General features: G+C 42.0%; 1 protein-coding gene across 1 annotated transcript in view; it reads right to left on the reverse strand.

Annotated features, from left to right (window-relative positions):
* The window catches only part of THBS4 (thrombospondin 4), a 38,800-nt gene that overhangs the window by 3,037 nt on the left and 10,501 nt on the right, over positions 1-25,262 (reverse strand). The window contains exons 5-20 of the mRNA XM_035553527.1: positions 20,199-20,281; positions 19,701-19,752; positions 18,166-18,338; positions 15,031-15,168; positions 14,338-14,415; positions 11,405-11,557; positions 9,855-9,959; positions 9,535-9,642; positions 7,886-8,045; positions 7,086-7,204; positions 6,256-6,308; positions 3,937-4,130; positions 3,466-3,644; positions 2,507-2,555; positions 2,209-2,405; positions 1,526-1,698 (exon numbers count right to left, since the gene is read on the reverse strand). Of these exons, the coding sequence (XP_035409420.1) occupies positions 1,526-1,698; positions 2,209-2,405; positions 2,507-2,555; positions 3,466-3,644; positions 3,937-4,130; positions 6,256-6,308; positions 7,086-7,204; positions 7,886-8,045; positions 9,535-9,642; positions 9,855-9,959; positions 11,405-11,557; positions 14,338-14,415; positions 15,031-15,168; positions 18,166-18,338; positions 19,701-19,752; positions 20,199-20,281 (2,014 nt within the window). The remainder of the gene's footprint in view (positions 1-1,525; positions 1,699-2,208; positions 2,406-2,506; positions 2,556-3,465; positions 3,645-3,936; positions 4,131-6,255; positions 6,309-7,085; positions 7,205-7,885; positions 8,046-9,534; positions 9,643-9,854; positions 9,960-11,404; positions 11,558-14,337; positions 14,416-15,030; positions 15,169-18,165; positions 18,339-19,700; positions 19,753-20,198; positions 20,282-25,262) is intronic.

The following is a 25,262-nucleotide window of genomic DNA, read 5'->3' on the forward strand; positions in this document are numbered from 1 at the left end:
GCCAGATTTCCAGCACGTGCCCTGCACTGGGCACACTGGAGCCAGCTGAGCTATCACAGGGCTGGATACGCCAAGTCCTCAGCCTCTGGGGTACCAGGTAAACAACTTACTGCATGATGAGCCTGGAGGGCCCTATTTTGGATGAGGGCTCTGTTGTGTTAGGAGCCAGCCTAACATGCAAGAAAATAGTGGGTGGTGAAGGGAAAAAAAGTTCCTACGTCTTTCCATAACATATGAAAAAAAAAAAACAACAACAATTCCTGTTATGTTCCTGAGTTTATTTTCTGATTTGCTGAGGCAATTCAGAAGTATCTGTACAATGAACAGAGCTTGTTTTCTTCCAAACTTCCATGGGAGAGGCTGGCTCAAGTGTCTTTTTCCTAGGCTTCTTTGTAGCATCGGAAAAGCTCTGTGAGACACATTATGGTCCGTGGCATCCAGCCTAAATAGACCACAGTGAGCTGTGGATAGAGTGCAGGCAGAGCTTTGCTTAAAGCCTGACTGCATTTAGTTCGACAGATTTTGTGACACTGGCATTACCTCCTTCCTCAGCTACAGGGTCTGTTAATTAGGCTGGCTAGAGAGCCTGCAACCACAGGCAGATGACCGCTTGTAAAGCAGTTTCACAAACAGCCTGGTCTAAAGGAAACCCAAAATCTATTCACTGCTGCCCAGTGGCTAGGACACAGCGACTGACAGTAGAAATGTTCTTAAATCAAACATGCAATCAAACATCCAAGTAATTGGAGTAACAATTACTGCTGAAGGTGATGCTCTGCACCAGAAAAGGGGAATTGTTACACCACCAAGATACTGCATCTCAGCTGCAGGGTGGTGATTTCCTGAAGAACAACTGACCTCCCTGTGTTTTTTCTATTATGAGGCTGCAAAACCTGAGCTCATGATGATGGAGCAGTTTATTTTTTTCATTTTTTTTTTTCAGAATCAAACTCTTCCTTCTGAATGATGATCTGTTTTAAATAACTTACTTTTTCAAATAACAAAATGAGTCTGGTTAGCATGCACTTAAGAGCATCAACAAATAAACTTTCTGAGTACATGCTATGCAATCTCAAATCTGTCACATCATGATAATTACTGATCATAGAATCACAGCTATTAAGTGGACAACTTCATTTCTGTTATCACAGAATATAAAAACAAACTGCTACAATTCCAACTAAAAGATAAACTTAAGAAACTTTGGAATGCATTGTTTTCAGGTCAGAGGCCAGCAGTACCTTGGAAAACAAGGTATCAAAGCCATTAAATGGCTTATTAGTGTAGGGCAGTTACAACACACATAGTACAAAACATCAGTTACAAAACAGGCTTGGCTTGCAATTGTCTTTCCTAGGAAAATAATTGCAGGTGGAATTTCACAATTCTGACCTGTTATAATGCTTCGTAACTGCAAAGCACAGATACACTGCAGATTCTCAGATTCCCACTTAAATTAGGTGTTGAAAACAGTTTAAGCAGACATACAATCCGTAGTCACCTTAGCAATCCTTTCCTGTCTTACCTGATATATCCAATTTGGGGTCTGTGCTGCAAGAACCAGCGGTAGGAGACTTTGTCTTTCCACCCTACATTCCGGGGGTCCTTCCACAGCAGTCTGACCTGATCGCTGGTGTCCCCCGTGTGCCAGAGGGAGTTGCGGAGGTGCTCACCAGGGCCTGTCTTTGATTTCACAGCCTGCAGAAATATAGTTTTCCAGTGCTGACCACAGAGGAATGTTGTTTCCAGGAGCTCTAAGTCTTTTGTAGTGGGGAGGTCTGCAGAAGCACCCTCCCTCCCACTCACGAGCCCATAACTGCCTTCATAACTACAGCTAGTGCTTGCACAGAATAATAAATGAGCACTTGGGACTAAGGAGAAGCAAGCAATCTGACCAGTTACCGTCAGAATAATCAGAGCAGAGGCTAAATGCTCCAGCTGATGAGCAGGGGCAGGACTGGCGATGAAGTTCCTTACAAAACGGTGCTGTTAGCAGAGCTGAGTGGCAGCAGTCTGACCATGGTTTTGATGCCCACTGCAGGGGGAGAACAGCAGTCGGGAGGCACTGCTGACACACAGCCTGATGGCTTGGCCAGGGGCAGAGCTGCCAACACGCAGCACGAGGGCTCAGCCCGTGCCAGTGGGCTGGCAGGGTGGCATTGCCAGGCTGTGACCACTGTGTCCCCAGCTAGGAGGCAAGACCGGTACCTTTAGCTGAATGCCAGGCTCTGCCACAGCTCTGAAGGGAGTCGCCTGCCAGTACGTCTGCTCCGTCTGTTTCCACATTACCACGTAAAAGCTAGAGCTGTCTTGATAGCCAAAAATAAAACCAGCGTAGTCATCGTCTGTCACCGTGTTCACGTGAAAAGTGCCCTCGAAGTCGACACCATTAAAAGCTGTGTAACCTAAGAGGACACACAGGTTCAAACCAAGCCTGCAGAAAATGCGTTTGCATGCCAAAAGATTTTCTGCTGTAAAACCTGAATCTCAGAAGAGGGGCACATACCAACAGCAAGGCCAGGATCACTGTTCATAGTCTGCACAATTTCCATGCCCTGTAAGATTAAATTCAGGGTGGTTAGTGTGTGTGACGAATTGGGTTGGCTAAGCCTGTCAAGCCCCTTCTGGCCTCCTGCTAGCACCCCCTCCATCTGTCTCCTCCTTTGGCTCATAACATGTCTGTAACACTTGTAGCTCTGAATTAAAATGAGAGCTATAATCAAATCCTAATGTTTCAGCTGCTTGTGTGCACAGAGGCAGGAAGGATTTTTCTTTTCCCACTGCGGGACTGAACTTACTGGTATTCTGGTACTTCCCCTCCCTCTCCCAATTCTCCTGAAATCACCAAGCCTGGGCAGACTTGGAGATGGGACTGGAAAAAACAAATGCGGGAAGAGGGCTTTTGCAAAGCTTAGCTCACAGAATTTGACCACAGACTTTAAGACTAAACTGACTGCCAGGATGGGGCTAAGGAAGGTTTATGTATTTCAGCTCCACTTGGCAGTGGGAGTCAAATGGCCATTCCTTGTGACTCTGAACACATTCACCTCCTGAAGACTAAAATGTGTCAGCGTAAATAACATTTACTGGACTCTATCTAGGAGTAAATGCTCTGTTATACAGCAGGTCAGACTTTCAAACAATAGAAAGGACTCATGAGACTTTGTTATTTCAGCAGGGTGACACAGAAGTCTCATGTTTGCCGTCTTGGCAGCAGTGAAATTCACCCAGCACAAGTCAACCAGCTTGTAGTTATTTTAGTTCATTAGCAGCATCAAGCTTCAAGCTGTCATGCACTGAAGGAAAAGTTGTTTCATTATAACACCTGTAAAACAGTCAACCAACAAGCAGTTTCCACTTTTCACTTGTTTGCGAGAGGTCCAGCAATTACAGCGACAGTTTTACTGTGCTTTTCAAATGATCTTTCTCAGGCAGGTAACAAAGACCAGAGAGATGTATTTTTACCTGGTTCAGAACCACCCAGTTGGGATCAATCTGTGCGTCTCCCTCTGGGTCCAGCACTACTGTCTGATAGGCCCTGAAGTCTGTCAAGGTGATCTCTGCGTTCTCAGGGCAGACGTCGATCCGATCAATTACTGTATCCTGGTCAAAATCAGACTCGCAGATATCCCCAACTCCATCACCTGTACGCACCAGAGAAGCGAGAGCAGATTTATGGTGCAGCAGGTAGCCACACCTGGCCTAGCCACTGGATCAGGGTGTCCAAGGAGCAGGTGGATGGAGTCTCAGCCCTGATGACCACAATAATGCCTGGGGATGGGACCCGAGGAGCTCTGCCTTGGCCAAAGGCAGTCCTGGGACACAGTGCTGTGCAGTGTGCACACGTGCAAGTGGCAACTGAGCCAGGTTAAGTGTGTGTGTTGGGGAAAGACGTGGTGCATAAGCACCAAACCAGCTTCTGAAAGCCCAACTTACCGTTATCATCTTCCTGCCCTGGGTTGGGGACCAGCCTGCAGTTGTCAGGGCCAGGGGGCAAGAGGTCAGGAATGCCATCGTTATCATCATCCTCATCACACTCATCACCCAGCCCGTCCTTATCGGTGTCCAGCTGGGAGCTGTTAATGATGGTGGGGCAGTTGTCTGTGCTGTCCTGGTGCCCGTCGCCATCGCTGCAAGCACGGAGACAAAAAGAAACAGCACACCAGCATCAGGTCCTGCCTCTGCACAGGGGAGAGCACCTGTACCTGAATGGGACACGCACCAGAGGTACCCCTGGAGTTGGGAAATGTATGAGGGGGGGTTTGTGACCTGGTGTCACTCAGGCAGCTGAACAGCAAAGAGACAAGGAACAATCAGGCCATACAGTAAGGTGGCAGAGGATGAAGGCTACCCAGATAAGGAAAACAAAAGGAAGCCTTACAGGGATTGGGAAAAGATTCCACAGCCAGGATCCCAAATGACACCCACTCCTAACAAGTATGTAAGGCGCATCCAACAAGTGCCCTGTCACCGATCAAAATGCACTCAGGAGACACAGCAAGAGGTCCACAGTTGGCATCTCTGTCCATATGGTCTACAAGTGTCTCGGTGCTTATGAATGCGTGTGAGTGAAACCTACGAAAGAATCTGTGTGAGCACCAGAAATCAGACTTGTTTAAAAAAAAAAAAAGCATCACTTTCAACCTCCTGCATACCATGTTTTGTTACGTTACTTTCCCCCGGGAAGCTAAGCAGTAAGGAGTCTGCAGATCCCAAGCACCACAAAAAACATCAGGTGGTTACATGAAGAGTTGCCAGTAACAGGGACACAAACTATAGGAAAGGGTTTGGGAAGTTATGAAATGACTGCCTTGTTTTTCCATTTCAAAGGCTAAGTACATCTTAACCACTGGGAAAAAGAAAAAAGGAGGGATGGAGGGGCTTGTACTTCTTGTTTCCAACAGATTTTTTTTAGTCCAAGAGCTGTGACAGCTGTTGCATTTCTAGGATTCTGGGTGCACTGACCTGATGAGATTTTATTCCCTAGGGGAGGTACAGGGACACTTCAGACCTGTACCCAGAGATGAGGATAACAGCCACAGTAATGGCCTGAAGTCAGGCGTGTTTTGCACACACACCACAAACAAAATGTTTTCTGGCAGAATGGACATGTTTCCCCTCAGTACCCTTTGGTTTAGCACAGGCAGAGCAAAAGTGGCAGCGCTGCAGTTTACAGCTATGCATATTCCCCACCTGTCACTCCCTGCTTAAGAAAGGTGCTTTAATTTTAGATCAGAGCAACTAATGCCTTCAAGTCCTTAAGTGGAAATACAGTGAGGACCACGCACGTCTATCTATTGAGAGGTTAAACTCAGGCAGGACTACAGTACATTCTACCAAGGAGAGTCTTCCCGCGGATTAGTTAGGTTTGAGGAAAAAAGACATGTCCCTTTTTGAAAACAGGAAAAAAAACAAGGCCGTATTTACTTAAGAATAGAACAACTCGGAAGCACTGGGGGCCTCATCAGCTAGTGGTTCAAGACTCCCAGAAGTGCTCCCAGCAGAAGTGGGGAAGTAGGCTCCTGAACTCATAGCAGCCACCAAGAGCCACAAGGTCAGACCTTGCAGCTTGGCTGCGTCAGCACAGGATTTATCACTTCCCTTTCCCCTCGCTTCAAGTGAGGAGCATGGGAGAGGACTTGCTGCCCACAAAGGTGGTTGTGAAGAACCTGCTTCCAGACAGGCATTATGCAGTTTGTCGTAGGATATGCTCCCCTGAACAGTCGGGGCATGTGAAGGCCGTAGAGGAGCCTTGCCACTCTTGCTGTGCCTAAAGCAAAGTGGTACATTTGGAAATGTTTTACGCATGCTAATAAAGTTCTGAAACACTGTGTTCTTATGGAAAAACACATAGCCCTTAACTGTGAAATTTCTGCTAAAGTGAAAACAAAAGAGGAATGAAAAAGGTAGAAAAGAAAAAAAAAGAGCACGTTCCCTCACTATGAAGCTCTGAGCGGTGCTCAGAGTGTGATTCCTGACACTGCTATCAGTGTCATTTCCACAGGAACTCACAGGAAGTGTGTGTGAACATGGGGTGGAGGTGAAGGGCTCCATTACTGTACTGCTACAGGGAAGTGAACCAACAAGGCTTATAAATCACAACATTGTTTTTGAAATGACCCCCTTGAGGAGGTATTGAAATCAAATGCTGCCTAATATGAGGGACAACAGTTCTCCAAGAATCAGTAGAATGCTTCAGCTCACAACTAGCCTGTTCTCTTCCCTGCTGTTGTTACAAGCCATGACACACCATACCTGTCCTGATTGGTATCACACGAATCTCCAACCAGGTCATTGTCAATATCAGACTGCAAAAAAGAAAACAGAGGAAGTTCCAGTATCAGCTGTTGAGAGCATCTATTCATACGGCAGTAGTAACAAAACATAACCAATTAAAAATAAAAGCACAGAAAAACATTTGTTTTGTAAAACCTATTTTCTTCTTTGCATCGTTCATTTAACCAAGAAGTCGGTTTTATTAAAGAAAAAAAACATACAATGAATAAGCGGAGGTAAACTAGACTGGAGTAGTTCAAGATGAGTAGTTCAAACAAGATTCTTCAACAACTGGAAATAAGTGCCCCTTATTTCTAACTGAGGTTCATCTCTTACGTGGCTTCAAAAATCTACCATGTTTCTTTAAAGCTTCCAGCATTTAGTAGTTTCAAAGGGTTTAATCAGAATTCAAAACAAATTGAAAGTCTCATTGACTTCTCACCTACAAGCAGTGAAAATTTTACTAAGGACGGACATCTAAATTTGGTCCTCATTAAAGAAATACTGAATGTAACCATATCACGCCACTGTGTGGCGTGTGGCATTGCACTCCATGGGACTGGAGCAGGCCTACATTTTACAGCCTGACAGCTGAAGATACTAGTAAGGGAGAGATGCTAACAACATCCCAAGATACTAGAATACACATGGTGGCTCCTATTTTCAATGACAGAAGCAGCTGAATCTCCACAAAACTTCCTGAATACCTACTGATAAAAAATAAACACTGGCTGCCTCATTCTCTTGCATCTTTTTGGAACTCAGCAGTCCCTACCCTTAAATAAGGGCATTTTTTTCTGCCTGCTAACCTGGTTTGGGTTGCTGACTGTAGGGCAGCTGTCACAGGCATCACCAACACCATCATTATCCTTGTCCTCCTGGTCTTGGTTGGGGATCCTCTGACAATTATCCAAAAGGTTCTTAATACCTAACAGAAAGTGGATAGGATGTTAATTAAAAGCAATTTATGGACAAGGTAAACATGAAGAATAGTAAAAACACTATTCCTTTTCAGCAACCGCTTAATCTTGCAATGAGATAATAAATCTGCATAGCAAATCTTTCTTAGAAGTACATCCGCTCATTTAATAGATGTTAGAAACATCTTGCCGAAGAACAGCTTATAACCCAATCACACATACTTCATTAGTTACACACACTTCATTCTGTCTTGTTCCCTGTGTCATATTACAGGATGGAACATTTTATCTTTGTTATTACATCTGAAGGGCTGTGACTTTTTCCAATTCTTTCAAGCCTCTTACAGCAATGGAAATAATACATTTTGTAGCTCCTGAGCATCTGAGACAGGCAGAGCTGGATCTCTGGGACATGTTTGCACCTTTAAGGAGTTACCGAATGACCAATGACCTTAAGTTACACATGAAACAAAGCTCAGTTTATCTGTTATAAAGCATTCGGTGCTTCAGATGGAGACTAAAAGATATAAATTAATCTAAAAAAAAAAAAAATACTTCCAGAGGTTTCATGAAGAAAGACACCACGTTACATGACGCTTAGCAGCTGGTAGCAGGAAGTTTCTAATACACAGCATTTTCTGGGTCAATTTCAAGAACATCAGAGAAGCTGTAAGTGAGGAATTACCAACCGTCTCCATCCATGTCATCATCACAAGCATCTCCTTTCCCATCACCATCTGTGTCCCTCTGGTCATTATTCAGGACGTTGCGGCAGTTGTCACAAGCATCTCCGAAGATATCTTGGTCACTATTTCTCTGGTTAACATTGGGAGTCAAGACACAGTTATCCTGCAGGACATAGATCTAAATTAGGTATGAACCGTACCCTGAATCTTTCATTTCTACTTTAGTGGATTTACATAACCCTTGCATTTATTTCTATTTTCATGAGAAATATTTACTGTGGGCAGTTGGATATTTTATGTGAACATCAGCTCCGGACCAGATTTCACTGGCTCCCCCTCAAAGTTCTACTTTGAGCCACACCATGGAAACACTAAACATGAACACTGAGTACCATAAGGCTTTATTTATAACTTTGACTTCTGATTCTCATTTTGGATGGGTTCACATGAGTAACCTGTTTTGATGCCCTGGCTTCCTTACATGGACCTTCTTCTCAAAAGTTGCAGTTCAGACACCTTGATAGGGCTCGTAGATACTCTCAGTGAAAGATGGTTGCCCCCTTCTGGTAGAGACTCAAACAAAAGGAAAACACTTGGAAAATTAGGATTTTTTGATGCAAAAAAGTTACAAGTCTTATTCTTTTGTCATACAAGCTGCTCTTGACTTTATCTTCCCATCAGAAGGCATACAGGGAAAACTGAAATTCAAAGAGGTGTAAACAGTCTCTCTCATCTAGCACATCCATGACCTTCTCACACATGTGGAGCAAGAGGCAAAACAGAGCTTATCAACAGTATGGAAGTTACTTGATAGTGAAAGGGCTGAATCTGCATAGGGATTCACAGTTGAAGGAGGATCTAATATCTTTCCTTCTAGAACGTTTAGAAGACCAAGTGCCTCAAACTACCAGAATCGAGGGTTGGTCTCTGTGGCAAAACAGCCTGTGATTGCCTTCTGCGATTGCTAGCCTGCCCTAGCTTCACATGTGCATTTGTACTCTGGACAGGGCATCCTTGCTGTCTTCCTTGCAAGTGCATGAAAAAATACCATGCAAGGGTCTTAGTGTAGAACAACACCACACGTGAGAATATGAGGTGAATGGAAACAAGCCTTTACAATATGAATTTATACTCTGGGGCATTCTGCAGCAGAATCCCCACATGGAAATCTCTTTCAGAACATGATCCAAAGCTTTTTCAAGTTATTGGCAAGACACCCATTAATTTTTTTTTGGGGGGGGAGGGTTGGATCCCTCATGAAATGTTATGTCAGGCTAAACTGATCTTTAAAATGAAAGACGCTAATGTAAGTAATGTTCCTAAAGGCCATCATATCGGAGAGTGTGAAAGGAGACAAGTTCTGTATAAAAAAAGATGTAAAATTCAATGCTGAAATATAATATAGCGTAAACTAGTGGGACCTAAGGATAGGTGAGGTAGCCCTAGTTTTTTCGGTGTATTCTTTTTTAGGTCTAATAAAAGGGAGCTTTATATAAAGAAAAAAGTAGGATTTAGAGAGCTGCTGACAGTGTTGTGTATGAGATAATCTTCAGTAAATAGTAGCAAGCCAGATTTCAAAATCACTGCATACTGCAGTAATGTGAGATTCTTCTGTTTGCACAGACTCCTGTACCCTGTTCTGCACACAGCACCTGGTCATTGGGAATGCCATCTCCATCTGCATCTTCATCACAGGCATCGCCAACCCCATCACCATCAGCATCTTCCTGTCCAGAGTTTGGGACAAATTTGCAGTTGTCCTAGACAAAAAGTGAGATATGTCTGGTGTTCTATGGATTAAAGTCACTGAAAATATAAAATTATCAGCTTTTCTACTATTGTTTTAATTAATCAAATGAAACAATTTATCCACAGGAATACAGTAACTTGAAAAAGGATGAATACATCTAGTCATTCTTCTCAGCCCCCTTCATGCTCTGAATTATTATAGAATTAAGAAAGAATTTCTTACCTTTCTGCAGCTTTCAGCAGGGCAAGAGAGCTCTTCATTTGGGTAGCCATCAATGTCAACATCTTTTCCACAAATATAACCATCACCAGCCCAGCCAATGCCACACTATCAATAAAACACCATGGTAGTACTACCAAAAGGTTAATGAGCCACTTCAGAAATATTCAAGAGGGAAATTCGGCATCAATCTTGAAAATGCTGACATGCAGAAGGCACAAACAGTGAAGTACACTATAATGATATATATATCATATATATATATATATATATATATATATATATATCAGTATAATGAAGTACACCCCAGCAACTCTCAATGTGAACAGAAAATCTTTAATTCAAGCTCTCTGTATCTACAAACAGCCAGAATAAGCTAAGGCTTTATTTTAAATGGACTCTACCTGCAACACCTATAGATTTCAGTTGGAGCCATAGATTTATTTCAGATACCTGACAGGAGTCAGTTCTGATTCTTCATCTGCGGATGGAGAAAAGACAGAAAAGCAGGACCTAGGCAGAATGTGCACACAGCATCTCAGCAAGGGGCCCATGGTTAGATGGGTGCTTTATTTAGTATCTCAAGAATAAATCTGCAACTACAGGAAATTTTAGAAGAAAACTGTTCTGACAGTTACTCAGTTTGCACCACCAAAGCAAGGACATCTTCATACAATTTTCTCCAAGCCGATGAAATTGGTATTGTTTCAAAACAATCCCTAATTTGTAACATTTGAACATACACGCAGAGAATTTCATGTTAAACTCTGGCCTCTCCTTAAAACAAAGACTTGCCTAACACGAGTAACATCTTTCCATTACAGCATGAACCTAAAATATCCTCATTTTTTCTTCTTTGAAATAGATGTTCTTAAAAAGGAGACCAAAGCAAGTTCCAGCAAAAGCATGTACTGTATCCAAATTTAGGACACAAGACTAGCTTCTTGCTTCCCCTCGCAACATGGAAAAAATACGTAATATACTTCAGTTAAACTCCTACAATAAAAGTTCATATGCCATTTAGTGTTCTTCTGTTCCCAGGGCTGGAAAGCCCAGTACAGCCTACCTGTGCCTAGAATCTGTAGTCACATTTGGAAAATTGCCACCTCTATCAGCAGACAAATACAGGCACTGTGCTTATGCAGACAGGATCCCTAATGACAGCTACACAGCTGAAAAGCATGCATGCAGAAGAGCACCAGGGGAGGAATTTGCCCTTGTGATGTCTTTTGTACAGTGACACTTGATAGTCCTTCCGAAGGAGACTGTAGGTCTATAAATGCCATTCCCAAAAAAATCTGATCATACAAACTCTAGCCGCCCGCACAGTAAATATGGCACATAAGTATGGCTGCATTATAGATGTGCTGCAAGGAGAAAAAAATGCCAGACAGACTCAGTTCAGTTATTTTCATAACTGGTCCGGGCCATTGTGCTGCAATTCGGTTGGAAACCCAACAATACTGATAAAATGACCACAAAGCTCACTAGCTCAATTCCAGGCTAAAAAAGGCTGTTTTTCACTGTACAAATGCATGAATTTATGAACTCACAATGCATGTCACCTCCCCTCTCCTTTCCTCAATGCACCGGGCATGGACACTGCATGGATTGAGGGCTCGACTTCTGCAGCTTCTCTCAGCCTGGCATCCCCTAACTTGGTCTCCTGTGTATCCTGATTTGCACTGGCCACAGTGATAAGAACCCTGTAAGAACAAAGAGTTATTAGTCATGCTTTTAACTGGACTTTTTTTTTTTTTTCAAAAAGCAAGTTTGTGAGCAAGACTCATGTCATACGACTTATGCTGTGCAAGTGTCGTTTTTCATACCCTGATCCTTTTTCCACTGTGAACAAGCTTTCTTTCCAAGCAAAATCCACGTTTGCCTCCCACAGTACATGCTGTAAAACATGCTCAACTGTTGAGACCATTTTTTTGTTCCTTCTGAGCTACTTCCAAATAGCCAAAACTTTGTGTAAAATTCTAAGCAGCATCTGATTATTAGATTGGATGCTCTTATTTCAGTGTAAAGCTGGCCTGACTACTTATCTAAACTGAACTGGGAACAACAATCAAAGAGAGACAAGAAGTTCATCTAGTCTTTGCTCCATTATTTTTTTTCAAACTTTGATGTTTTTAAGCCAATCTGAGCTAAATCTTATTCTTTAGAAAGGAAATAATGACTCAAAGACAGTCATCTCCATTTACACTGCAGTAAGAACATACATGCAACCTTTTGCAGTGGTTTACCTAGAAACATGTATATATTTTTGAGTTATATTTGTGCAACTCTCTTACATAAAGAGATGCAAAAAAGCTAAGCCAAGGAATTTCAGTTTGTGTTGGGACAATCACTAAAAAAGTTATAAACAGATAAATGCTGATAAGAAGAGACTTTCTTCAAGCATTGAATATGGCTTTTGTCTCTCACACAAAAGAGAATTGAAAATAACCTTTCTTCCTTATAGAGAATTTGCATGCCACAATATAAGAAGGACATAAAATTATTAGAGTGTCCAAAGGAGAACTACAAAGATAGTTGAAGGGTCAAATGGGGAAGATGCATGAGGAACGGCTGAGGTCCCTTGGTTTGCTCAGCCCAGGGCAGAGCAGGCTGAGGGGAGGCCTCATGGCGGCCTGCAGCTCCCTCACGAGGGGAGCGGAGGGGCAGGCGCTGAGCTCTGCTCTCTGGGGACAGCGACAGGACCCGAGGGAACGGCATGGAGCTGGGACAGGGGAGGGTCAGGCTGGGCGTTAGGGAAAGGTTCTGCGCCCAGAGGGTGGTCGGGCACTGGGACAGGCTCCCCAGGGCAGTGGTCATGGCACTAAGCCTGATGGAGTTCAGGAAGCATTTGAAGAATGCTCTCAGACAGCTGGCTTGATTTTTGAGTGGTCCTGTGTGGAGGAGTTGAACTTGATGATCCTTGTGGACCCCATCCAACTTGGAATATTCTGTGATTCTATCTATAATTATTTTTGATATGTCAAAGAACAGAAGTAGACAGTCCTCTGACAAACTTGTCTATCCACCTCTTTATGAAACTGAGGTGCTTCAGATGACTTCACCCATACAAAGCGTGCTGCATGAACTGTCAGGACTGTCCCAGTCCAGCATGAGAGAGAAAAATTTACTACTCAACTGGGCATTATTTTTTTTCCTGTGTTCCTAGCTAACTTCAGTTCAAACTTTAACTTTCAGCCTGAAAGTTATGAAAATGGCATAAAGACATACAGATGAATGGACAGCAACGTGGTCACTGGACCATGCAGATGGTACGGCCTTTGCAAAACTTAACAGTATGTGCACTTCCTCCTGATGGACACCAGGGTAGTATCTTCTGGAGCATGCTAAGTTTGCTCAGTATATTCTGTTCTATATCAAGCTCTGGTATGCACTAAACCAGACTTTGAGACTGCATTTCTAGACCAAGCTCTTTCTAAAGGAAGACAGGAGCAAAAAAACCCACGCTGCTCTGTTTGACAGCTGGCAGACCTCTTGTCGCCCTCTGCAAACCAGGCCTGACAGCTGCCAGAAGAGGGCTAGTCATGCAGTAAGATACAACATGTGAGAGAAGCACTCCAGATACCAGAATACATACATATACAGAGAGAGACATACTGAATAGTGAAAACAGTGAACAGTGAACGTAGAAAGACAAGGTTATTTGCAAGGGAAATACATCACTTGGAACACTGCTGGTAGCCTCAACAACACCCACCTGCAAAAAAAAGGAGCACCTTTACACCTGTAGGTTATTTTTAAGCCCTCTCCTGTTATGAACAAAGTCTGCTCTATACAGCCAGCTGTAGCAGAAGAACATCTGACAGTGCTGTAAGTTAAATGAATGCTTATTTGCGTCCGAATTGCTTCAGAGCCTTAAATTGGTTGTGTACCCATTCTACTGGATCCTAACATCTTTCAAACCATTTCTATTCATGCTATGCTTGTTTCCTGGATTTAACACTTATAGGTATTAAATGTGGATTTAATACTTATAGGTATTAAATGGGCTGTAGGAATCGCAGCTCTCCTCTCCATGCTTATATAGCGGGATAACTAATACAACAAAAAATATCCTAGTGAAGTGGAGACTTCCTATAAAAAGAGCATCCAGAGGAACAGCTTGCTGCAGCAGTTGCTAGATGGGAAGAGATGAGGGGAAGCAAAGATTCAATATTTGAAAGGAGTTTCCTTGCCATAACAGATTCATAAACACACGTAATTGGAGGATGTGGAAAGAAAAGTTACTGCCATTCCTCGTTGAAAGGGATATGGACACAACTCAGGTAGATATATCAATACCAAATCAAGTATTGTTTATTTCATTCTTAGTCGCAGAAACGGGAAGGGATTCTTTAGTTTAGATGACGCCAACAAATAGATTATATTATTCAGCTCTTGAATCAGAGCCAAGAATCCCATTCTAGTTTCAATGAATTTTAAAACAATCTTTTTTTTTAATAGTCACAAATGAAAAATTACTCACCAAAGTGTTTATACAATGGGAATTTGGAACACAGAGTCCATGCCCACCATTCTGACATTCATCAATATCTAAGCAGACCTAGCAACAAAACAAAACAACATAGAGCAAAAACTACATTAGCTTGAGATCTAAGTCTGAAGAAAAGTCACCGAAGCTTGTCTACTCTCAGAATGGTAGACACATACTCCACAGGCTCAATTTTTGGATGGATCTCCAGACACATACCAACCCTGAAGAGACACCGTGCAGTACAGGAAACTTCAACCTTAGGATGGGCTTCTGGTTCAACCATAAGAGTTTAGATAAGAACTATGTTCCCCTTGTAGGGCACTACAGGAATGTTAAAAACAAACAAACAACAAAAAAAAAACAACAGCAAAACAGGCCTTTCCTACCACTCTTCCTAGTTCAGAATAAGTTTACAAAGATCAATGTAGTTTCTCTTTAAAATTGATTAGATACCTATAAAAATAATGACTTTTTTTCTTGCCTCCAAACCAGTCCTGAGTATTAGACTGTTAATACTCACATCGAAGGCAAACAAACACAACCTAAGATCTTCTAACTGAAGCACTCCAAGCTCTGTCTAACTGTACCAGGTAACCATGGAATGACTGAAATATAAATAAAATGTAACACTGATTTAAACGGGCACCTTGCAACGGAGGTTCCTGCAGAGATGCTGCCACTCACCTGCTTATTGCTCTTGGCATAGCTGAGTCCCACTCCTTGCACAGTTTGTCCTGTATATCCTGGGGGACAGGTCTCACATCGGAAACCTGGTACAGTGTTCACACAACGCACTCCAGGGAAGCAAGGGCTGTAACGGCACTGCAAATAAAAAAAAAAAATAATCAACCAAACACTGGTTCGCACTTCAGTAACATCCGGACAGACTATGTCCATAGACCTCTCAGTCAGCCTGCCTAGGCAATGCTAAATGCAAACGTCTGGATATTCTTGTCTTCTGTTCACAGTTGGCTTGGAGAGAAAAGTATCGGGTATGTCTGACCCCACTAGGTCTTCAGCTATCCCCATAATTTAAATAACACTTACGATCTTCCATTCTTGCCTGCAGTTGATGCCCTAAGTTCTGATCCTCTGCCTTCCTTTTGTTGGACAGGTTCAGCTCCTTTGGAGGATGAGACTCTCCCTAGAAGGGCCCAGACTACATTATCAGGAAAGCAGCAAGGCTGCAACCCACAAAAGGTCCTGCAGTTGTGTTCTGTACACACTGAAGTAGCAGCAGCGTTTTCCCTTGTACGTATGCGGGCAAATTTCAGAAGTAATTTAGTCAGAAGTAAACCACGTGTGAGCCAGATGAACAGGGTTGTGTCAGTAGCACCCACACATTCCTAGACCAGAGGCCCACTGGCAACCCTCAGCACTTCTCCCAACATACCACATACCCACAGCATCACCCGTGGACTGAAGACATTACTCAGTTCGTTACCTCATGTGGTATCACAGAATGGTTGTGACCCCATTTCAGTGGCCTTGTGGGTGCCGTTTCAGGAACTACATCCTGTATTGCTGCCTCTCAAGTATCAACACTAGCCAGCAGGTATTATTTGTAAGAGTACTAAAAACGTCAGCATGTCATACTGCTTATGGCTTAGAGACAACAATATATAAAAACATGAGGAAGAAATAAAAATTTTTAAAATGTGCCTTTTCTCCTTCCATCACTAACAGAAAAAAAAATCGATAATATGAGGGGGAAACAAGCCAAAGAAATCCAAGCATTTTGGACAGAAAGATCTGACAGAAGTGTGTCTGCAATTAGCATAAGAAAAACGTAAAACCCAGGACAGACATTTTGTCCCTGTTACAGAACTATTTAATGTGGATTTTTTGTTGTAGCCAGGAGAGGGCACTCAAATTACATCACAGAGCATAGCTGCAGCTCACAAAATACAACATATGAAAGTAATTTCTTCAAGATGGCAATGAGTAAGAAGGGAGCTTATTGCAGAGATGTTAACAGCCTCTGGAAGAATGACGGCAGCTCTTAGAGAAATCTAGAAGCTTCCCACTTTCTCAGATTTGCATGTGAACTCCTTTTTAAATGCCATTTTTTTTAGGAAGTACAGAAATAGTTCTATCAGTAGAAAGGTGTTATCCTAGAAGAGATTCCTAAAGCACTTTCAAAAATGTATGACTATCCTTACAGTTTCAGCTAACTCAGAGACCCTTTATTACACAAAATAAGGCTATTATCATTTATCTCTTTTCTCCCTCTGCTTACATAAGCAAAAATCCACCTGCTACCGGAGGTATTTTCTGGTGAACAAAATGCACCAGACTGCTTGGCATTTTAGTAGTGCCCTCATGTATGCAAGACTGTATGACATCATTTTGGAAAAAAATCCTTGCTCTTTCTAATAAGAGATCTGCTCTGCCTTGTGGAGTGGTAGTAGGAACTTTAAGGTAAGTAAACATCCAGTGGCAGATCCTAATCACTCAGGGAAACCTAATCTTAAGGTTGGGACACTTTACATGAGTCTTGTGTTTTTTTTCCCTACCACGGCTACATGGGTAGAAGTGCTCTAACACTAAAAATAGCAGGGGGGAGTTCTGCCTCAGTTTGAATATGGATCAGTAGGTAGACCCCTTCCATACTTATGGGCTCTATCTCAGCTGGCCTGAGTTTTTCCACGATGGTTGCCTGGCATGAAACTCATGCCACAGCTGCCTCAGCTCTTCACCTCTTGCATTCACATTTCAGAGTTTCTGGATTTCCTTTTTTTTTTTTTTTTTTTTTTTTTTTTTGCACCTTCTGTTGCAGCAGACACAGTTCATGCCATGTGAGATAAAATAAAAGACAGCGCCTACAACTCAGGAAACTGCTACACTCAACCCACTTTCTCCCCAGTGTTTTTCACAGACGTAAGCTGGGCATAAAGCAGCCTCTCTGCTGCTGGCCTACAGGAAGGAACAAACCCAACAAGCAGACAAAGCACATCTCATGTTAGCTAGGAAAGAGAAAAAAGGAATTGCTGTTGCTCTTTGCCATCATTGGGTAGGTACATAGTACAGGCACAATTAATGACCTAGTTCCCTAGCCTAATACATCCATTTTTCCACAAGAAAAAAAAAACAACACTCAAGGGCAATGGCAAAAATCATCACACAGAAAAAACATGAAGTTGTAAATGGTTTGTTGTTCGTGTTAAGTATACCGAGTGACACATTTCATTGAACACAGTTTTTATTTAATCATTTAAGATGTTGTAAATCTATTAACTCAGTCCTCAATACAAGCAAGCTCTGAACTGCTAACATATCATAAGAAAAAAAATAGATTTAAGTCAACCTTATCAGATTTCATCAGATCCATAAAGTAAAACAATAAGTGTTTATTTTCTGTCACAGACATCTAAGGTTAGGCTGAAAACACTGCTCCAGTTAGGGGTGACTTTGGTCTCCTAGGCCAGCTCAGGATCACTACAGTTTAAAGATACAAAGCCCATGTCAACAACAAGTACTTCTGCAGTTCTGCATATAACAGAAGCTACAGAATCTTCTTGTGGAATAGAAATAACTATGTCAAAAGTGCCTTTTTAAAGCAAAAACTAAAACATTGAATTCCTTTACATAATTTTTCAACCCACCAGCGTATTTCAAGTTTTCACATGTATAACCTCCATAAAGCTGCAACAACAGCAAAATAGGGAGGTAGAATCAAATCAGAATGAATTAATATGCACACTGTGCATGCAGTCAGCAAATGCTGCAAACAGCAAGCATCAGCAACTCATTGCTATATATGAGACAGTTGCTTTTTATTTTTATTTTTTTTAAATTCAGTGAAAGTCACTATTTTACCTCATCGATATCTGAGCATATCACTCCATTCCCTGTGAGCCCTTCAGGGCAGGGGCCACACTGAAATCCCTCAGTTGTCTCCATGCACCTGACTCCCCTGAAGCAGGAACTTGCTTCACATTTGGGTTTGCTGCGCCTAGGGATCGGAGTTGGAAAATTCACAGTTCCCAAACCTTTAAAGCAAAAAGAAGAGCAGTTTTAGCAATTGAGAGAAACATCCATCATGGCTTTTGGCTAGCAAGCACTCTGGAGAGATCCCCAGGATGCTGCTCAGCAGGGACTTCATGTTTCTGCACTGCATTGCTACCAGCTGTGCTGTGGCTGAAGAGACTTCATGCTGGCAACAGCCCAGCAGGTTGCTGTGTCCCCAGATGGTGAAAATTAAGGCAGTTTTGTTATGTTCCTGTGTTGTTCCTGGGTACACTTGGGGGCCCTCCTTCTAGGTTAGTCCCAGTACAGATCTGCTGCTGGCCAGGGCAGGAAGCTGAAAGCCAGCAACTTCAGATGGCTAGAAGGATGCCCAAAGGACTAAAGTTTTCCAGTACAAGGTATTTCTGCAGCTAAATCAACAACATCACAATTTCATAAGAAAAACGGTGCCATGGTTTTGCAAAAACATATTTGACAATATACAAATAAGGGAAATAAAGAAGCAGCAGCTGGCAAACCATGGATGCACAGCTGGACATGTAGGCTAAAACACACAGAGACCAGCACTGGGCTAAAGCAAGATTTTCCGAGAGTGGCTGGTGCTGAACCCTGGTACCAATGCATGGGCTGCATCTTTGCAGTTGTACAAGATTTAAAGACTTTTTCTTTGGCACTTGCACATGAAGTTTAACCTGGCTGGAACTCAACAGAATTTTGATATTGAGAATTTTGATTATCTTGGGAGAAGCAAGCAGCTAAGAGACTTGATGAGTTTAAGGCCCTTCACCCCATCCAGTGAGGAAGTATTTTCTCTTTTTATACTGAGTGCGTGCATGTCCTACAGTTGTGTAGAAGGGCCATGCCGTAACATTTACTTCTTCCATTTAGTGAAAAGATGGAAACTTTCCTTCGGATCTTATTGCTGTTAACCAACAACAACATACCTGGAACCAGATTAGTTTCAGGTAGACTACCCAGAACCTGCCTCAGATTGACGTACACCAGCTTCTGCATAGTATTTCTGATTCCTCAGCTTCTACTAAGACTGTTCATGAGACAATTGACTGGCAATGTCTCCGTTCCCAGGAACACGTGGCACACCTTTGTGGCAGAGTGAGAACTGACAGTACAGCGTGAGATAGCACTGCTTTATTTACAGGGTATTTATACCCCATTAAGTGACTGCCAGATCTATGGAAACTAAAAACTTTTTCTCTAATGAGAATCTATTCTAAATTTGTGACCAATACATCTAGAATTTTGAGCACAGGATTTTCTAAACGTACTTCTTAGAAACCAAACATAACTGATACTATCAATATTAGTTTTTAAATGACCATACATCTCATCTGGTTGCCTTTTACATGCAGTTCAGGAATACTCACCACATGCCTGGCACTCAGCTAGGGTATTTCTCAAAAAAGTTGTTTCTTTGACCTTGAGAATATAGAAAATAAAAATTATTTGGGTACAGGCAGCTCCAGTTTGCCAGAAGAACTATTACAATTTTTCCCAGGATGCCACTCAGATCACGCAACACATATTCTGTATCTTGAAATGAGATGCTCTTTGTATTTCATAAAGCTAACAGTGATAATGGTTGTACTTCACTTCATCCTCCATCAATAGGATCTTTAAGAATGACACGCTTAACAGCCGCCATGCAAATCCAGTACTGAGACCAAGCAGCAACTGGAATAAATTTAAGTTCAGTTCTGTGCAACAGGCCTGTACCAGAAACTATCTGGTTATTTTTTCTCCACTATGTCAAACACCTGAGGCAATGAACTCTACACAAAATCTTACTGCTTACGTGAATTCTCCACTGACCCTACTAGAGTCACACGCATGGGAGATTTCACACTGAAGTCCTTATACAGTACCTGTTGTCTCAGAAGGTCTTTCACATCACCCAGTAACTGGTTCATCTGCATCATCTGGCTCATCAGCTGCCTATTAAAATCACCTGTAGGGAAACAGCAATGAAAAAGAGTGCACAATGCACGTAACTCCTTCATTTGTCACGATCGTTTCTGAAAAATAAGATGGAAGCACCTTGAAAAGCCAAGGAGGCCAGTTGCTTAACTCCTGTAGCTATACTTAGAGGAAAGGTAGTATCTAGCTCCAATTTTTACAGAGGGATCTGCATGAACTCAAGACTTTTCTGGACTGAACTTCATGGTATGTCACAGAAAGAGGCGGAGAAAGCACAAACTTCTTTCACACAGAGAGAAAAGCAGTCTGTGATTTTTCCATCATTAATTCAGCATCAAGGCTCTCTGCTAAGATCTAACAACACTGGCAACTACCAGCATTACAAGTTCCCACGAGGCCCTAAATGAAACTGTAAGACTGAAAAGGAGTATTTTTGTGATAATCCATTTGAGACAGCGGGGCAAGGCAGGAGCATGAAGCATCTGTCCACACAATAGGAACTCAGGCTATGCGAATGTATTCCACATCACTACAACCAACCCCTGAACATTTTCCAGCGTGAAGTTACCCAACTTTTTGAGCAAACACATCGTGCAGCTCTGACTATGCATCAAAAGCAGTCGCTCTGACCAAAACAGCAGTTTTAATAACTGCAACTGTCCATTGGCTTTTCTTCCAAAAGGCAGGTCATTGCTCTGTGCACCATTTCCACAGCTGTGTTTGCTTCTGGTGGGTGCAGAATTTGTATGGACTGACAAAACATCCACTCAACAGACTACAAACTGGCACCAAAACTAGTTCTCAATACCAAATAGAAAATTAAAGAACTCATAGAAAAGACCAAAAGCTAGATCTGTACAGAGCCGTAAAGAAAGAGCAAACCTGACCCATGATCTTCACGCAAAACTCATATTTGTTAAACAAAACATTAGTTTTGATCCAATGACAGGGAAGAATAGAAGAGTATGGTTAGCACAATAATTTCTGTCTGTAGCTCACTTCTGAGTTTCTTGCTCTCTCAAGCAGCTATTTGTTTACTTCCCATTATTTACTTCTCAAAGTCTGTATGTCAAAACAACCATCACAAATACATGCTGTTTTGCATTCTAAGCAAGCAGGATATTTTGATATTATGCCCAGTGGCTTCGGGGAAGTTTATTCATGTATTGCTTTTCAGAGTACTAAAAGCCTGTATGAAAAATGCTTTTCTTAATGTTTACCTCAACGTTTGGTACTTCAGAGTGTCTCTAAATATTTCCAAATATTCCAGTGCAAGTTATTCTACTCCTCATATATTACTTTTTCTTCATTTCAGATTTCTTCCATTTTCCAACACTAAACAAGTTTAAAGACTCAGGAACAACCTGTTCAAGGACTTGCCTCTAATTCTAGTCCCAACCTTTTCTGATTTTTATCTGTGGAGGAAGATAGTAGGAATTAATTTCTGAGTATTTCAGAATCCAATCACAGAACCTGGCCCACTTATTGTCAGGCCAGATGCAGGAGTTTGTTCTTGTTTTACTTTTTTTTTTTTTTTAAATAAAAAATATATATTAGTTGTAATAAATAAAGAATGGTCTAGGCATTGTTGACTGGAACTTGCAAAAAAAATCTCAAGATTTTAGATGCTTCTTTTTTGGCTAGCATTTCAATGAAAAACTGATCAATTTTGTACACTTTGGCAGAATGTTGGATGTTCAGGTGGATTAAATAGGTTATACTGACACGAGCTACATGTCCTGTTTACAAATTTAGGTAGTGGAGCATAAACAGATGACTAATCATAGCATTTATTTTCCCTCCTACATTTAAAGCCAAGTCCTATGGTAAGCCCCACCTCTAGCAGGATAACTGACTGTCCATGGTCAGAGCTTGGAAAGGCCCTTCAGAGAGCTGCTGAGCATATTGTGGAGTGGCTCTTCCCAGGAGTTAGCAGGGTAAGCCACACATACATACTGAAGCTGTATGGTTATCTGGTCCTACCATGTAGATTCTGTCATCCATGCCCCCACCTGCTTAGGCATCTCCCCAGCACAGTGAGTGCCCAACTCTATATTTTGAGTCAGTAACAACCTAACAGAATAGCTTTCATGACAATTATTAAATTCAGAGATGGATCTGAAGAACTACTCTCCAAGAGGGAACTGAAGTCCCTTGACCCACTTATTCTCATCAAGTCTGAGGTCATGACAGGCTCCTTCTCTTCCTTGTATCTTCTACAGGCCCTTGCATTTGGAGCAGGTGCCCAGCTGCCTTGCTCAGATAATCAACCCATGCAGGGTGACACACAAACACTAGGTTGCATGTCTGCAGGCCACTGAAATGCCTCAAATCTACTGGCCCGTCTTCTAGTCCTCTTGGGAGAGATACTGGCTTAAGCACCGCACTGAAGACCATTCAACAAGGCGAGTCCTGAAGTGTCATTTAAAGAGGTTTTGGTTACTTGGCCAAAATTAGAGATCCAGCCATGATTACAGTAGTTGATGATAGTAGTTAGACAGATAGCAGTTTCTTGTCAGTCTGTAACCTACTACCAAAGAAGCTTCATATAGAAGTAGCGCATGCAATTACTATGAGGCAGGTTCAAAACTAAACAGAAGGAAATATCTCCGCAGACTTGTAATGATCTTTTTGCCAGCAGACATTTGTTCAGATCTGTACAGACTCATCATAGAAAACATCTGTTGAGTACTGGTGGGTGCAGAGTTTGTACGGACTCACAAAACATCTATGCAACAGGCTACAAACTTGCAACAAAAACAGTTCTCAATACTAAACAGAAAACCAGAGACCTGGGAGAAAAGACCAAAAGTAACAGAGCTGCTTCCCATGAATTGTTGGGGAATTCAGGGAATGCAACACTATCACTCCTCTTGCTCATAGTCTTCCCTGTAGGTCTATATTGGTACACAGTAGCTAGGTGAGAAAAGAATGATAATAAAATAAACACAACAACAAAAATACCCCTTTGATCTCATGCAACACAGTTTTTTTTGTTTGTTTTTAAAAACATACTATGTCAAGTTCAGGTACCCTACGTGAACCAGATGGCCTCCAAAGGTATCTTCCAACCTGAGTGATTTTCTGATGCTGATTACATGTGGCACACTGATCTCGTCTACCAAAATCAGTGTGTCTTGCAGTGTATTTTCCTGCACATGTGGAAAGACCCAAATACATGTTCAATATCTATCTGATCATCATATTCTCAGATCTCAGCTACACTGATTTGGTGTTTCAGCCTCACAAGCTGAGCATGGAGGGAATGTTGCTGCCACAGCAGTGAGCAATGACCAGAGAGGCAGTCAAAGGCACGTACAGTTATTCAGGTCCAAAGCTCTCCCCATTATTTTCTGATTAACGTGAAAATCATGCTTTTACCAAGATACACAGGCCTCATACCCCTATGCAGCTAAGCATTTGCATTGCTGTTTTTTCTGGCTAAAGGCAAAATTGTGGTTATCTGATATATTGCTCCTGTAAAAGGGCACTGTGAAGCATATATAAAGTGTAAGGCAGCTGAGTTAATATTGCCATTGGAACATTTGTACCTTTTCCTTTGGTGGATTTGACTATAAAGACCTTGAATATATTTAGGTGAGTTGTTTCTTTCTTCTTGTTTTAGATTAGTTTTAACATGATACTAAATCCACTTGAAGGCTATAAACAACTGAATTTGAGTTGCCAGTTCAAATAGCTCAGTCAGGTGGAGACAGCCAGAGAGAGAAACAATATCTCTCTGTATTGCTACAGTTCATATTATTGATTAATGAGCAAAAAGACAAATGAGAAAGCTGCAAGTCTACAATTTGGAAACACTGCTCACAAAGATGTGAGATTTTCCAGGAGAAGACACTGAATTGCCCTTCCTGTGTACGTGCAAGTCCCTGTTGATCTATGGAAAAAGAAAAGCAGACCTTTGATGATAAAACACTTTTTTTTTATTTTATTTTTTTGACTGGTTGCACATATGTTAAGGAGCAAGAAAACAGAAGCGTGTACAACAGAGGATTTATACAGCTGCAAGGCAAGACATATTACTGCACTGATTCCTATACTCTTATTTAGCACCCAGAATGCTCTCACATAAACATTCTGCATCTTTTCACCCAATCACGTCAAATCTACTCTAATCTAAAGTAGCAATGCCTGTCCTGGAGGACAGGAAAGTGTGAGAGAGGGAATTTCACATGGATCCTATTTCAAGTCTCAAACTCACTTATTCTCCCTCCCCCATTGTTGTCACATATTAACATATTGCACACAGTGTGAATCCATTCAGTTCCCTCACACCCACAGCAGTAAGGCAGATGACAGGGACGAGGAAAGAGTACAGATGGGGCAGTCTAGCCTGGGTTCGTTGTGTTGAGAAGATAGAGAGCATCCTCGCCTGAGAGTGCAATCTCACGGGACTGCATGCAGCAGAAATGTATCCCTGCAGGAATCCCAACAGCTTCTGTTCCTTCCTTTCCTCCCTCCACCCAGCTTGGTCTCCACCATACATAGTACAGGAAGAAAAGGAATTGGTTTTGCAGCAGATTTCTGGCCCAGCAGGTGAACAAATACGTCAGCTAACTTGTGGCAGGACTAGTGGGGGCCTTGCAATGGCTTTTTCCACACAGATGCACAGGCTCTGTAACTGCAGCACCAACACACCCTGCAATCCCTTGTGCTTCGTCCTTCCTATCTCCAGAGCATTTAGGTGACCCACAAAAATTGACACTAGCAGACCACGATCACAGAAGTATCATCTTACAAAACTACAGTAAAAAGCCTCTTCTAATCATCTGACCCTCCTTCTCCACTATGTCAACAATTCTTTATCACTGGACACAGTGTTTGTTTTCTCTCCAAATTGAGCCATTTCTAAAACATTCATGGACTATTGTCATGACTATACTTTGGTCAAATAATTAGCATACTTCTCTATAGAGTTTATCCACATTTTTAATATTCACCAGCATGACTTGTTTGCACTGGTATCCCCATGAACCACTTTAACTCCTGGTTGC

The sequence above is a fragment of the Cygnus atratus genome, chromosome Z (assembly GCF_013377495.2).
Source record: "Cygnus atratus isolate AKBS03 ecotype Queensland, Australia chromosome Z, CAtr_DNAZoo_HiC_assembly, whole genome shotgun sequence".
NCBI lineage: Eukaryota > Metazoa > Chordata > Aves > Anseriformes > Anatidae > Cygnus > Cygnus atratus.